Consider the following 14,512-nt stretch of genomic DNA (forward strand, 5'->3'; position numbering starts at 1 on the left):
CACAATAATGTATGTATGTACTTGCTGTGAGTGTGTGTTTCTCCATGTGTGTGTGTGTGTACCTTCATAGTGTGTGAGTGTAGCTCCAGGTTGTGTGTGTCTGCCAGGGCAGCCAGTCGTGTCTCCAAGTTCTGGATCATGGTCGTTCTGGTCTGCAGCTCCTCAGAGTGACACCACATCCTATGCTCCACCTCCACCTGTTCACATCACATTAGCAAACCTACTCCCACTGGAAACTTAACAGAACTTCGACTCACTTCGATTTACAGAATCTAATTCATTCACTATCATCATTCTTACCTCCACCTGTCTGGCAGCCTCCAGACGCACCCTCGTCAGCTCTGTGTGGAAGAGATTAGAGGAAAAGGATAAATTGAGGGAAAGAGAAAATATTTTTATATGTTGAAGAATATTCCAATTGCTTGTGTGTGTGTGTGTGTGTGTGTGTGTGTGTGTGCGTGTGAGTCCGTATACCTCTGACATGGCTGTCTGACAGTTTAGCGCGGAGTTGTTCCATCTCGAGGGCGTGGCGAGTCTTCAGCTCCTGCAGGTCGCCATAGTAACGATCAGTCAGGTCCGAACGCACCTAGAGAGAAAACGAAAGAGTGAAGGAAAGACTAGGCCTGATCATGCTGGATCATATGTGAGACTGCTCCTGTGTGTGTGTGTGTGTGTGTGTGTGTGTGTGTGTGTGTGTGTGTGTGTGTGTGTGTGTGTGTGTGTGTGTGTATGGTTTCCGCTAGGAAAATGTGGCGCCGGACATTTGACCGGCAGCATTTTAATTTACCAGACATTTATTGCATTTGCCAGACCAATATGCATTGGGTGTGTAATCTGATTAGGGCGTCCACCCACAGTGCTCTGAATTCCAGAAATCCCATTTAGACTCGAGGATGCAATGGCTTGTGTCCTTAACGAATTCCGATGGACACTTTGAAGATGTTAGAATCACTCTCCACATGTATTTTTCCTCAGCCAACAAGAGGAGTAACGAACAGCAAAATCACTAGCCTACGTCAATCTACTATTTCACATAGAAGAAAAGTTTGTTGTTCTGTGCGAGAAAGAAATAGCCAACTCCAAAACAGACTCTGGGACAGTTGTGGGATGATAGAGCCCAAATTCATACAACTAATGGGCCTAGGATACATCCCTCCCAAAAAACATTAAAAAGAAATAAGGCTAATGCCACAGATCAGAACGTTTAGCTAAAAATGTTGATCAACTATTATTTCTTTACATTCTAAGAGCAGCAATGCGCATGAGGCAGTAGGCTACGAGCGAATATTCATTCCATAATGCAGTTAGCGGAAAACATTTGTCAAAAGGGCACCTCACATGCCAGCGATTTCAAGAGATGAAAATATCCGTTAGAAATGTAGAAACAGGGGAGATCTAAAGATGCAACAACTAGCATGGGTTGGTAATATGACTAGGATTGTGCCTTTGGCTACTGGACAATGAAAGTTGATCTGAAAACCAATAGAACATACGATAAATAGGCTACTGGTTTAAATGGCATATGGAAGTCTTTATAAAATAATTGCCTGCACATTTGGTTGGCTTTTGGCTATGCTACTTTGAAGCAAGGTAAGACATGCCTCATAATATGTAGTTTCAAACAGTATGTTTTCAAAATGCATACTGCCCCAAGTTCATTGCATTGCAAAGTGGTGTGTGACGCACTGAAGCCTGCCTAGTTGCCTAGGCACTTGAATGGTGAATGGGAAGCGTGCTTCAATTACCAGATGAGAAATAACAAGCTATTTTTAAATCGTGGCCATCAAAACTGCATTAAGAAATGTTGCGCAATGATTGGGTTTATAAAAGCACGTTTCACTCCAGCAGCAACAAACGAGCTGTTTGATGATCTGTAGCAGCAGCTCTGGCGCTACATCGACAGATGTTTCAATCAATGAATACCGGCATTTTGGCCTATGGGATTTATTTATTTCTCCCAGACAATTGGCCGGGGACAATTTTATATATCGGCTTTTCAGTATTTTGGGGGGCGGCAAAAGCCAGCTATTACAGGTTAACGGTAAAACCCTGGTGTGTGTACCTGTAGCAGCTCCTCTCTGTAGGACAGGGCCATAGAGGACTGTAGGTTAGACAGTTCCTGAGTGTGTCTCTCCTCCAACTGGATACGCAGCTGGTCAAATGCCTCCTGGTGTTTCTCCAGTTTCAGTGTGATCTCAGCCAGAATATCGGTCCTCTCCTCCTCCCCTCTCCCTTCAGACAGGAAACTACACACACACGACACCGGTCAGTAAGATGGCCCACCACTGGCCCAGGCTTATAGATTGTGTGTAATTGGCGGCTGGTGGGGAGATTAGCCGAGCAAGGCCTCTAGCATTAGCATACCTAGCATCCTGGGTCTTGAGTACAGAGTCCTCCAGGGCTCCCTCCACCAGTCTCAGCTGCAGCAGGGCTATCTCCTCCCGGTAGCTCTCCTCTGCTACTCGCAGACGCTGCTCAAAGTACCTGACCGGGTACACATTAATGGGGTGTAAGTGTGTGTTCACTTGCATGGGTTTACATTGGTGTGTGTTCACTTGTATACCTTGTGCATGTACCTACCTGTATAGGTGTGTGTAGGAGAGCACATTCAGCTGCATAGGTGTGTGTGTGTGTGTGTGCGCGCATGTCTGTGTGTGTGTACCTCCTCAGGTTCTCCAGCTCAACCTCATTCTGCTCATTGATCTCCCGCCTCTGCTCGTTAAACTCCGCCTTCAGACGCTCGATGTCATCCACCCGCGACGAACGAGCTAGCAGCTGCTCCTTCAACTCTGGAAAGCAAGGCGAGGGAAAAAGAGAGATGGAAAAAGACAAGGTATCTGAAATTCTGTTGGTTGACCAATCAAACCAATTTGTACTACTTGACGAATGATGTTCTAGCATAGGTCCAGTGTGTGTGTGTGTGTGTGTGTGTGTGTGTGTGTGTGTGTGTGTGTGTGTGCTCACCTCCCAGTTCCTGGCGGCTGGTCCTCATGTTGCCTAGCTGAGCCCAGAGCTGAGAGACCTCCTGGTCACAAGTCTGTCTCAGAGTTACCTGCTCTCCATGCAGACAACATACCTAGAGAAAGGAGAGAGAGTTTAGGAAAGGCACCATCCAAAGCATAAAGCAAATCTCAGAAACAGAAGTGTGTGTGTGTTCACCTCCTGCTGTAGCTGCAGTGTTTGCTCTTCTCTCTCCTGCAGCACCACTTGATGTCTGGACACCAGATCCTCTACTGCACCTGGAGAGTAGCAATAACACATTCATAACGTCCTTACCACGTGTTTATAACGTCCTTACAACATACGGACAACATCAATAACACTTATTAGTTGACTCACGGGCAGCAGCGTCCCTCTCGGTCCAGGCCTGGCTCAGCTCCCCCTCCAGCCTCTGGAGCTCTTCCAGGCTAGCCCGGGCCTCGGACAGATCTGCCCCAGTCTGGGTGAAGGCTGCCTGGGTAGAGAGTGATGCCCGAGCCCCTGACAGCTGTGTCTGGAGCTCTGACTGGGCCTTCTCTGACTCCTGCTGCCAACGGGACCTCAAGGCCACTATTTCTGCAGCCTGCCGCTCCTCCATGGACGCTCTCTCCTGGGAGACACGACTCTCACACTCCTGCCTCAGAGCATCTACACACACGACAAACATAGTCACCAATGGCAATTTACTCAATCAGGTCAGATGAAGGTCCATTTGTTAAACAGAGCTATGCATTGGAGCATCTGAGTGAGAAGGCCCTACTCTACTACCATCATCCTCACCCATGTTCCTCTGATACTCCTGCTGCTCTCGCTGGATCCTCTCCTCACACTCAGCTCTCAGCCTCTCCACCTCAAACTGCTGTCTGGCCTGCAGCACGGCCCTCTCCTGGGCCCACTTCTCCCTGAGGGAAGCCTGGAGCTCGCTTAGAGAGGCCTCCCGCTCCCGCTGCAGGTTGGCCTGGGAGAGCTCTAGCTGGGTCGTTTGGTGGTTGGTCAGGCTCAGACGCAGCGCCTCCAGCTCCAGGGCCTGTTGGCTCTATAGAGCGATACATAAGAGAGAGAGGTAGGTAGGGGGCAGGGTTTCCATTAAGAAAATGTGACGCCGGACATTTGAAGGAAGCATTTTAATTTAACGGACATTTGAGAAATTTACCGGACCCATTGGGTGCGTAACCTGATTAAGGCGTACACCCTTACCCGCACGGTGCTCAGAATGACAGAAAACACATTTAGATGCTTATTATCTGCACTATGCAGAAATCGCTCCGCCATTTCCTGGTTGCTAAAATTCAGTTTATATAACAAAGCAAGTAAAGTGTAGAGAATCATTGTACCAGCTAAACCACGGTGAAATATCATAATGGGAAGCATAGAAATACCGCGCATAAAAACAGTTCTACCACTTCTTAGACTTACTTTCAATGACAATGACTGATCTCTAACACATTTCTATGTGAATTTGGTCGGGTCTCCCAAAAAGTGACATATTGTAGTTTTAAAAGAACACGCAACTTGAGGATGCAACGACATGCATCCTTACCCAAAACGGATGAGCACTTTGAAGATGTTAGATTACCTGCCACAATTACTTTTCCTCAGCCAACAAGACGCGTAACGAACAGCAAAATCACTAGCGTATGTCAATCTTCCCCATAAAAGTTAAGATATTCTATTGGTCAGCTAGTCGTTCTGTGGGAGAAAGAAATAGACTATACCAAACAGACTCTGGGACAGTTGTGGGATGATAGATCCCAAATTCATACAACCAGTAGGCCTAAGTGTTAATTTCTTTTTAAAGCAATGAGGTTAATGCAACAGATCTGAACATTTACCGTAACATTTTAATAAACAATTATTTATTCAGATTATTAGCGCAGCAATGCACCAAATTATTAGCGCAGCAACGCACCAAAGCAGTAGGCTACGCGCGCATGTTCGTTCCATCATACAATTAGCAGGAGAATAGTTGTCAAAATCACACCGCAAATGCAAACAGTTTCATGTGACAGAGATGAAAATATCCGTTAGAAATGTAGAAAGAGGGGAGATCTAAAGATGCAGGAACTAGCATGGGTTGCTAATATGACTAGGATTGTGCCTTTGGCTACTGGACAATGAAAGTGATAGAACAATAGAACATGTACAAAAAATATATAGGCTACTGGTTTCAATGGAAGTCTTCGTAAAATAATTGCCTCCACGTTTCTATGGTGGGATTATATTTTGAAGCCATGCCAAGTCATAATATGAAGTAAAACGTTCAGGTTTTAAACTACTACCTATATTTTTCCCAAATGCATACTGCCTGCCTGCCTACCATTGTACTTGAATGGCGAATGGGAAGCGAGCTTCCCATTCACTCCAGCAGGAAGGAATGAGCTGTTTGAGGACCTGTAGCAGCAGCTCTCGCCACTGACAGATTTTCCGCTCATATAGGCTCTGCATCTGTATGCTGTGTGTGTGTGATAAACATAACGACCAACGAAAACACACACGCGCTAACTGAATTCTACAAAATTATGCAAATTAACCTGTAGACCGATAACCATGACCGGTCAAATGTATTTACATACATATTTTGCAATGGGATTATTATTTATTTTTTGGGACAACTGGCCGGCGCCAGTTTAATAAAAACTGCTTAACGGAAAACCTGATAGGGTTGGTGGTGTGTGTGTGTGTGCCTGTGTCTAGTTGTGTGTGTACCTGTATCTGCAGTAGTTCTGCTTGGTGGGCTGCCTCCATGCTCTCCCTCTGTTTCCCTGATAGCTCAGCCTTCAAACGGCTAAGCTCCTCCCTCTGCTGTGACATCATCTCCAACAGCATCCTCTGGTGTTCTCTCTCGTTCACCTGGAGACAGAACAAGAGCGAGAGAGAGAGAGGGTGGATGACAAGCAGCACACAGGTATGCGTATAGGTTGAGGTTGTGGTGTGTGTGTACCTGTTTGATCAGGCTGATCTGTCTCTTCTGCTCCTCCTCCAGACTGTGCCTCTGCTCACACAGCTCTCTCTCCAGACGGCTGCTCAGCTCAGACACCTCCTCCTGGTGTTTCTCCTGCAGCTCCTGCACGTCCTCACTGTGAGATCTCCTCAGTCTCTCTGTGGCCTCCTCCACAGACCGCATCTGCTGCTCCAGGAGCGCTTTCACCTCCTGCTCCCTCTCCCTCCGCTGCTCCTCCAGCAGGCGTCTCACCCCCTGCACCTCCTCGTCCTTCTCCTGCCTCTCCTCCTCCCACTTCTCCCGCTCCTCCTCCACCTGAAAAAGAGATGTCATATCATGTCTGTTCAGTACTTCCTGAACAGGTCCAAATACATAGTCTAATCATCACCATCCTCCTCATCACAACCATCCTCCTCCTCACCTCTTCCTCCTTGGCTCGGAGCTGTCTCTGGAACTCCTCCAGCTCCTCCGCCATCACCTTCTCCATCCTCCGCATGGTTCTGTCCATCTCCTCCTCTCTCCTTCTGCCCTCCTCCCTCGCTCCCTGGGCCTGCACCTCCTCCAGGTTACACATGTTCTGTCTCAGACACAGCAACTCAGACTCTACCTCTGTTTTCTCCCTCTCTGTCTGCTCTATCCTCCTCTCCCTCTCCTCCGCCTCCTGCCTCGCTGTCTCCGCCTCCTTTTGGACTCTGTCCATCTCTTTCTGAGCGGTGTCGAGCTCCAGGGTTTTCTGACCGAGGAGGGCAGTGGTGGTTTTGTGCCTGGATTTAGTTTCTTCCAGCAGGGCTAGAAGCTGGTCACGATGGGTCTGGAGAGGAGAGGTTATTAGCTTGGACCCAATCAAACAAATGTTATATAGATAGATAGATAGATAGATAGATAGATAGATAGATAGATAGATAGATAGATAGAGAGAGAGAGAGAGAGAGAGAGAGAGAGAGAGAGAGAGAGAGAGAGAGAGAGAGAGAGAGAGAGAGAAAAAGGAGAAACAAAAGATGGGAGGGAGGGAAGAGAGGAAAAAGTGAAAAAGAGGGAGAAGTAGTGAGGGAGGACGAAGAACGCTTCTAGCTACCTGTAGTGACTGTAGCTGTCGTCCAAACAGAGCATGGACTTCAGAGGAGACAGAGTCTCCTGCCTGTTTCACCTCCTGCAGAGAGGAGACCAGCTGCTCCTGCTGCCTCAACCTGGAGAGGAGGACACTCTTCTCCTCCTCCACCTCCCTCAGCTCCCCCTCTTTCTCCTTGTTGCTTCCTTTCTCCAACCGGACAGAGGAGAGCAGCTCTTCCTGCTGTTTTAGACGAGAGAGGAGGAGAGATTTCTCCTCTTTTAGCTGTTCCATCACTCGCTCCTGGCTGGGGAGGAGGGTACCTCCCTCCTTTTCTAGGAGAGGAGAGGAGTTGAGTTTCTCCATATCTTTCTCTCTCTCCTCCAGTAAGGTGCAGAGTCTGTTCTTCAGATTGTCCTCCTCATGTGTTTTCAGGCTGACCTCCTCCTCAGCTCTCCTCCTCTTCTCCTGCTCCTCCTCAAGCTCCCAGTGCACCTCCTGCAGCTCCTCAGAGACCTGGGCCCACCTACACACACACACCATGAATATGAGCTGTAAGTTCTCCAACACAAAGGTATGGTAGACAGGTACACGTTATAACACTCACCTGGCTCTGGCCTCCTCCAGCTCCTCAGCGCTCCTCCTCAACTCCTCCATCACCACCTCCTTCTCCCTCTCCCTCAGAGCCACCTCCTCCCTGAGGTCTCCACACTGCTGGATGAGCAGCTCCTTGCCCAGGTCTGAGATCTCCTGACTCTCCGACGTCTCACTGAGTCTCTCAGAGGTCTCGCTGGGGTCTCGTGAGACAGAGAAGGGGTCGTTCTGCCACTGGGAGGTGAAAGAGGGCAAGGTTTCGTTCTCAGGGTCAGGGTGGGGGGACCGTGCAGTGGATGGTGGGACGGAAAAGTGAGTTTGTTCTTCCTGCGAAAAGGACAGCTGGGATTGGTGACCACCACTAACGATATCACTGTCCAGCTCAAACCTGTGGTAGGATGTAGAGAGAGAGGGATGAGAGGACTGAAAGGAGAGAGATTAGGAGATGTGATTCGTATGGGGGTAAAATCCACCATAAGGGCAAAAACACACAGCAATTTCCCTCTGACCTGTAGTTGCCAGAGTTGTCTAGCAGGTTGTGCTCGTCCAGCAGGCTGCACTCCTCCAGACTTTCATTTGCCCAGGATGAGTGTGAGGGGAGGGCCGAGGACAAGTAGCGCTCCAACAGCGGGGTGCCATCAGTTGGGAGGGACACGTCCAGAAGGCACTCCTCTCTCCCTCTATCCTCCTCCTCCTCCTCCTCCTCCTCCTCCTCCACACTAGCCTTTGCCTGGTTCAGTTTGTCTTTAGAAGCCTTGAATCCCAACTCCTCCCTCAACAGCTGTCTGACTCTCTGCACCTCCTCTCCAAGTCTCCTCTTCTCCTCTTCCTGCCTTTCCCTGATCTCTCGCTCATCCTCCCTCTCGTTCTTTCTCTCCCTCGCCTCCTCCTCCAGTCTCCTCCTTAGCTCCTGCAATTCCCTATTCAACACCTCCTTCTCCTCCTTGTACTGGTGGATCTCTCTCCTCTCCTCCTCCCTCCCTTTCCTCTCCTCTTCTAGTTGGGAAAGAATGAGCTGGTTTTTCTCCCTCTCCTCTAGCAGCTCTCTCCTCAATGTGTGCATCAGTACATCTATCTCAGGATCAATACATTGTTTTAGGCTCTCACACCCAGCTCCAGTCTGTTCATGTCCCATTCGAAGTGTGTGTATTTGGTTCCCTGGTTCTGTTACTGGGACCTCCAGATGGTTGGGGAGTGAGGAGAGGTTGTGGGAGGGGTGGTCAGGCTGGGAGGCCTGCCGCTGGGCTAGGGAGAGCTCCGAGCCACCTTGTGTCCTGGAGCGAAAGAACTGAGAGGTCTGGAAAAGAATACAGGGACATCGAAGAGCTTACATTCACTACTTCATTACTAGCAGTAAAATAAAAACACTTTAATGTTTTTAGAATTTTTGAAGTGTGTGTGTGAGCGTGTACCTGCTGTAGCTGCATCTGCAGGGCCTGTATCTGTCCAGTGAGGGAGGAGGCCTCCTGCTGTACCTGGTCTCTGCTCTCCAGCGCCTCCTGCAGGTTACAGCTCAGTCTGCTAATGATCTCATTACGCTTCTCTACTGCTGCCTGTAACTGCTGCAGAGAGAAAGACCAGAGTCAGACATGCACACACATTTTATTTTTAACACCTTCCTTTATTACATTTTAGTCGGATCACTTTGCTTTAAAAGTGTCTGCTAAATGGCAAATATATGATTGCAAGGGGAATGCAAAGTATAACAGAGTGAGAGAGGAACAGGCAGAGATGGAGAGAGAGAGCAGAGCGAGAGGGAGACTGAGCAGAGAGAGAGAGAGAGGGAGACTGAGCAGAGAGAGAGAGGGAGACTGAGCAGAGAGAGAGAGAGAGAGAGAGAGAGAGAGAGAGGGAAACTGAGCAGAGAGCGAGTGAAAGGGAAACTGAGCAGAGGGAGAGAGAGCGCAGATCGAGTGAGAGGGAAATTGGGGAGGGAGGAAGGGAGGGAGAGAACAGAGAAAGATGTACCTTCAGAAAGTATTCACTAGACATTGTTGTTGTGTTACAGCCTGAATTTAAAATGGATTATATTAAGATTTGTCATCACTGGCCTACACACAATACCCCATAATGTCAAAGTGGAATGAAAAGCTGAAATGTCTTGAGTCAATAAGTATTCTACCATTTTGTTGTGACAAGCCTAAATTAGTACAGGAGTAAATATTTGCTTCACAACTCACATAATAAGTTGCATTGACTCACTGTGTGCAATGTGTTTAACATTATTTGTTAAATGACTACCTCATCTCTGTGCCCCACACATAATTAACTCTAAGGTCACTTCACAATTCTAACCTAATTGATAGAGTGAAAAGGAACCCCAAAATATTCCAAAACATGCATCCTGTTTGCAACAAGGCACTAAAGTAATACAGCAAAAAATGTGGCAAAGCAATTAAATTCTTGTCCTGAATACAAAGTGTTATGTTTGGGGCAAATCCAGTACAACAGATTACTGAGTACCACTCCATATTTTCAAACATAGTGGTGGCTGCATCATGTTATGGGTATGTAATCATTAAGGACTGGAGAGTTTTTCCAGGATAAAAAAAATAAATGGAATGGAGCTAAACACAGGCAAAATCCTAGAGGAAAACCTGGTTCAGTCTGCTTTCCACCAGACACCGGGATATGAATTCACCTTTCAACAACATAATAACCTAAAACACAAGGCCAAATCTACACTGGAGTATCTTACCAATAAAACAGTGAATGTTCCCGAGTGACCGAGTTACAGCTTTGACTTAAATCTGCTTGAGAATCTATGGCAAGACTTGAAAATGGTTGTCTAGCAATGGTAAACCAATTTGACAGAGCCTGAAGAATTTTGAAAATAATAAAAATCGGCAAATATTGTACAATCCAGGTGTGTAAAGCTCTTAGAGACTTACGTATTGACTTAGGGGTGTGAATACTTATGTAAATGAGATATTACTATATTTCATTTTCAACAAATTTGCTAACATTTCTAAAAACACTTTTTCACTTTGCCATTATGGGGTATTGTGTTTAGATGGGTGAGAAAAATAATCTATGTAATCCATTTTGAATTCAGGCTGTAACAAAATGTGGAATAACTCAAGGGGTTTGAAGACTTTCTGAAGGTACTATCTCTAATTATTCAGAAGCAGCCCCGGGTTCTTATGGGTAAAAAAGCATGAGAACAAATTAATCAAAATGAGAAAATACCCAACCCAGTTAGGAGTGGTGTGTGTGTGTGTGTGTGTGTGTGTGTGTGTGTGTGTGTGTGTGTGTGTGTGTGTGTGTGTGTGTGTGTCAAACAAGTGAATCTAACCATAACTACTGTTCCCTGAAGGAGGGAAACGAGGTACAACACACAAGTGAAGTGTGCGTAACTTTTGTTGCAGGGCATGCATATGAACACACGTCTAACCCATTTCTCCTGGTACGTATTTATAACACAATTATTTCTCCAGCAATAACGAAAATAGAATTCAAGCCGATTCTCTCCCATCCATCCTCTACAATAGAAAAAGCTTTCCATATTTCCTAATTCATAGACAAAGACTGAATGTTGATTGTCTGGAAGACGTGGTATATCAGACCGTATACCATGTGTATGACAATTTTTATAACACTTTTTACTGGTCTAATTATGTTTGTAATCAGTTTATAATAAGGCACCTCAGGGGTTTGTGGTATATGGCCAATATACCACAGCTAAGGTCTGTATCCAGGCACTGTATCCTTAGCCGTGGTATATTGGCCATATACCACACCTCCTCGGGCCTTATTGATTAAATAAACTGTGTATGTATGTACGGTTAAGTACCTTGAGTTGATCTTTTCCAGTGTGAACCACTAGGACCTCGTCTCCCACAACCTCCATCTCCTCAGGCTGCCCATCGACCGCCTGCTCCCCCAGGACACTGCTTCCCTCCTGGGGATTGTGTTGCTCCAAGTGCCCCTGGAACTCTGGAAGTTGGCTCGGATCTGTCTCACCAAAACGTTGTGGTTCCTTAAGGGTTACATTTTGGGGGGGGGGGGGGGGGGGTAAGTAAACCTAGTCATATTGCACATATTCATAGACTACCTGCTTGGCCATCTATAAGATTAGTCAAGTTTGATCATTTGGGTGAACTATACATTTAATGCAGTGTGACCATCTAATATTAGTCATTGAGAGCTGTAGGGTGATGCAGATGGTGCAGGCTTTTGTTCTAGCATTGCACAAACACACCGCATTGAACAAACTCAATAGATGGCTTGCTTTATTATTTCCATGACTAGATGGACTTCCCCTTTAAAGCCTGTACATAGAGTTGACAGTAATCACATTCATGTTGCTATGACAACCAGCCGCCACAAGCATCTGTGTTAGTGACCCATTTTTACCCTGTATGTGGGGGGGTTGCTAAAGCATAGGAGGCTGCTGAGTTGACATCCATACGTTGAGACATATGGGTCAGACACCGTAGCCAATCTGTCTTCTGAATCCTTTTAATTTTGATTCCACAGAGAAACGAATGACATGTTCTGACCCATGGAGAGATACATGCTCATAGAGTTGGGATTGGATTGGCATACAATCAAATCTGACAAAGACCTTATGAATGAAATATCTGCATTAAACTATAGAGTCAGCCTATGCAACAGTGTGGATATTCACATTCCTTTCATTCATCAGCCAGAGGCTTACCTCATGGTTACACATGCGGTCCTGCTGTGTGGCGTTGCCGTCTGTCTGGAGGTCCATCCCTAGGGGGCGACCTTGCGCTGGGCCGTCATTCTGCGTTGGAGACGGGCCCTTCCTCTTCTGCGTCTTTTTCTGCGCGACTTGACCGTCCCCTTTCGCCCTTTTCTGTCGGAAGCTAGCAAGCTACGCAGGAAGGACAGGGAGAGGTAGAGGGAAACGTAGGTCAGGAGGGCCGAACACCACCACACTATCAGCATGTCAGGGGTTAGAAGTCAGGGGTTAGAGTCCACCAAAAGTCCATCAAAGTTCAAATCCATCATTCCGATCAGGGAATAAAAGGTAAAAGTTTCAATCAATCATCCCAGTGACTTAAGAAGTCAGAAAAGGCTATAGGTTTAAGGGGTGAAGGTTTTCATCTGCCTAAGGAGCAAGAACAAGAGTTTGATTCAGATCATCTTCCCAGCATTCAGGTAACATCCCTGATTGAACCAGCAGAGAGAATGAAAGCCCCAGCACATTGCCTGTCCAAAGCAGTCAACCAACCACCGTCTCCACTTAGTCCTAACAGTCAACCTCCCAGCATCGCTCCATAGATCTCCCAAAACCACTATCACTGGACAACAAGGTTCCCAACAGAGCGATCGGAAAAACCTTACATTTGAAGTCCAAGTGCACTGATTTAGTCAGTGTAATTGTGCATCCAATCTCTCTTTGCATCTCTTTCAGCATCCCGGTCTCTCTCTCTCCCCTCTTCTATAAGCAGCTTAAATCAGATTACAGTGGTTCAGAGACCCTCGTATAATGCTCCACCTCTGACTCCCTCCCCCTGTCTCCCTCCCGCCCGCAGCCTTTCTCTCCCTCACACACGCTCCCTTTCAAACCATCAGACCAATCTATCAATCACACACAGTTGAGACAACACACACACGGCAGACAAGCACACTAGTCTCAATATGACACTTCAACCTCCCGCCGAGGGTTGGGATGGCAGTGTAATGCAGAGAACGCAGGAGGAGCTTTGTCTCGAGCCCAAAGTGTGTGTCAATGTGGTAGCTCGTGCTTTGTTCCAACCCAAGCAAACCCGTAACAAGCCGACCCATGCCATGTCCAGCCCCAGAACTCATGTTGCATTGAGCAGTGCTACTGACCCACATGAGTGTGTGTGTGTGTGTGTGTGTGTGTGTGTGTGTGTGTGTGTGTGTGTGTGTGTGTGTTTCAATGCCTGATCTCTACATGTGGGCGGTTCTACTCGATTGAAGTCTGCCCAGCTTTCAGCAGATACTGTACACACCCACTCTACTCCCACTCACCATCCACAGCCTCCTGTATCTGTGTTAAAGTGAGGCTAGACTTGGCTGTAGTCGAACATGCTGCTCTACACACTAATACTATCAGACAGGCAGCTGTGTGTGTACGTATGTAGGCTATTTGTGTTCAAACTGAAGACGGGAGCTTGGTTTGCCTCAAAGCAAAAGACAACTGATGCAGACGTGGCATGTCACCATAGCAACAGCTGCCATAAGTGGCTAACTGACAATTTCACAATTCAGACAAGCATGAAAAAGCCTACTGCAGCCTATGTCATGCCCATTTGTTGATTAGTTTTCAACTTTTCTAATTCTGTTGCTATATTTGAGGGCATACTAGCTCCTTCAGAAGTGCCATGTCAGGGTTGGCCTGCTAACTGCAAGAGAAGGCCTACTGGGATCCAATGTGTTCGATTATGTCTGAAACTGCACCCCTTTTTCTATACTATTTTAGACCAGTGTTTCCCAACCCTGGTCCTCAAGTACCGCCTACAGTACACAGTTTCGTTGTAGCCCTCGACAAACACGCCTCATTCAGCTCACTGAGGGCTTGATGATTAGTTGAATCAGGTGTGCTTGTCCAGGGTTACAATAAAAATGTCTACTGTTGAGAGTCCTCGAGGACCAGAGGCCAGCTTTAGTGTCATGGCGCCATCTGATGGTGTGCGTTTACAATGACACACCTGCTTTGATATCAGAGAGCCCTCCACTAATTAAACTATTAGGGGGGACAACTGAAGACTGCTGGTGGATCGGTGTCTAGGGGGACAACTGAAGACTGCTGGTGGATCAGTGTCTAGGGGGACAACTTCAATCATGTGGAAATATTTAATATTTAATAAATGTAATAAATGTGTCCCGTCCACAAAACAGAACCCATTGAAAAAGAGACAGAGACGTAAGACAGTGATAAAAGACAGTGAGTCAACATCCCAAAACAGATGAATAGATCCCATAGATAGACCAGGGGGTGGCAAACCCTCCAA

The 14,512-nt window shown here is 46.9% G+C and overlaps 1 protein-coding gene across 4 annotated transcripts in view; it reads right to left on the reverse strand.

Moving 5' to 3' along the window:
• LOC139566510 (pericentrin-like) overlaps positions 1 to 14,512 on the reverse strand; it is a 34,351-nt gene that overhangs the window by 18,342 nt on the left and 1,497 nt on the right. For all 4 annotated transcript variants that reach the window (XR_011673123.1, XM_071387803.1, XM_071387801.1 and 1 more), the window contains exons 2-20: positions 12,223 to 12,402; positions 11,356 to 11,541; positions 8,975 to 9,124; positions 8,072 to 8,859; positions 7,576 to 7,950; positions 6,996 to 7,494; positions 6,342 to 6,731; positions 5,921 to 6,235; positions 5,686 to 5,829; positions 3,760 to 4,015; positions 3,340 to 3,627; positions 3,160 to 3,239; positions 2,965 to 3,076; positions 2,663 to 2,789; positions 2,365 to 2,484; positions 2,063 to 2,246; positions 475 to 586; positions 301 to 341; positions 63 to 197 (exon numbers count right to left, since the gene is read on the reverse strand). Coding sequence is in view for 3 of the 4 variants with exons in the window: in XM_071387803.1 (XP_071243904.1) it covers positions 63 to 197; positions 301 to 341; positions 475 to 586; positions 2,063 to 2,246; positions 2,365 to 2,484; positions 2,663 to 2,789; positions 2,965 to 3,076; positions 3,160 to 3,239; positions 3,340 to 3,627; positions 3,760 to 4,015; positions 5,686 to 5,829; positions 5,921 to 6,235; positions 6,342 to 6,731; positions 6,996 to 7,494; positions 7,576 to 7,950; positions 8,072 to 8,859; positions 8,975 to 9,124; positions 11,356 to 11,541; positions 12,223 to 12,402 (4,482 nt within the window). In the remaining variant the exon portion in view is untranslated. The remainder of the gene's footprint in view (positions 1 to 62; positions 198 to 300; positions 342 to 474; positions 587 to 2,062; positions 2,247 to 2,364; positions 2,485 to 2,662; positions 2,790 to 2,964; positions 3,077 to 3,159; positions 3,240 to 3,339; positions 3,628 to 3,759; positions 4,016 to 5,685; positions 5,830 to 5,920; positions 6,236 to 6,341; positions 6,732 to 6,995; positions 7,495 to 7,575; positions 7,951 to 8,071; positions 8,860 to 8,974; positions 9,125 to 11,355; positions 11,542 to 12,222; positions 12,403 to 14,512) is intronic.

The sequence above is a fragment of the Salvelinus alpinus genome, chromosome 38 (assembly GCF_045679555.1).
Source record: "Salvelinus alpinus chromosome 38, SLU_Salpinus.1, whole genome shotgun sequence".
Taxonomy (NCBI): Eukaryota; Metazoa; Chordata; class Actinopteri; order Salmoniformes; family Salmonidae; genus Salvelinus; species Salvelinus alpinus.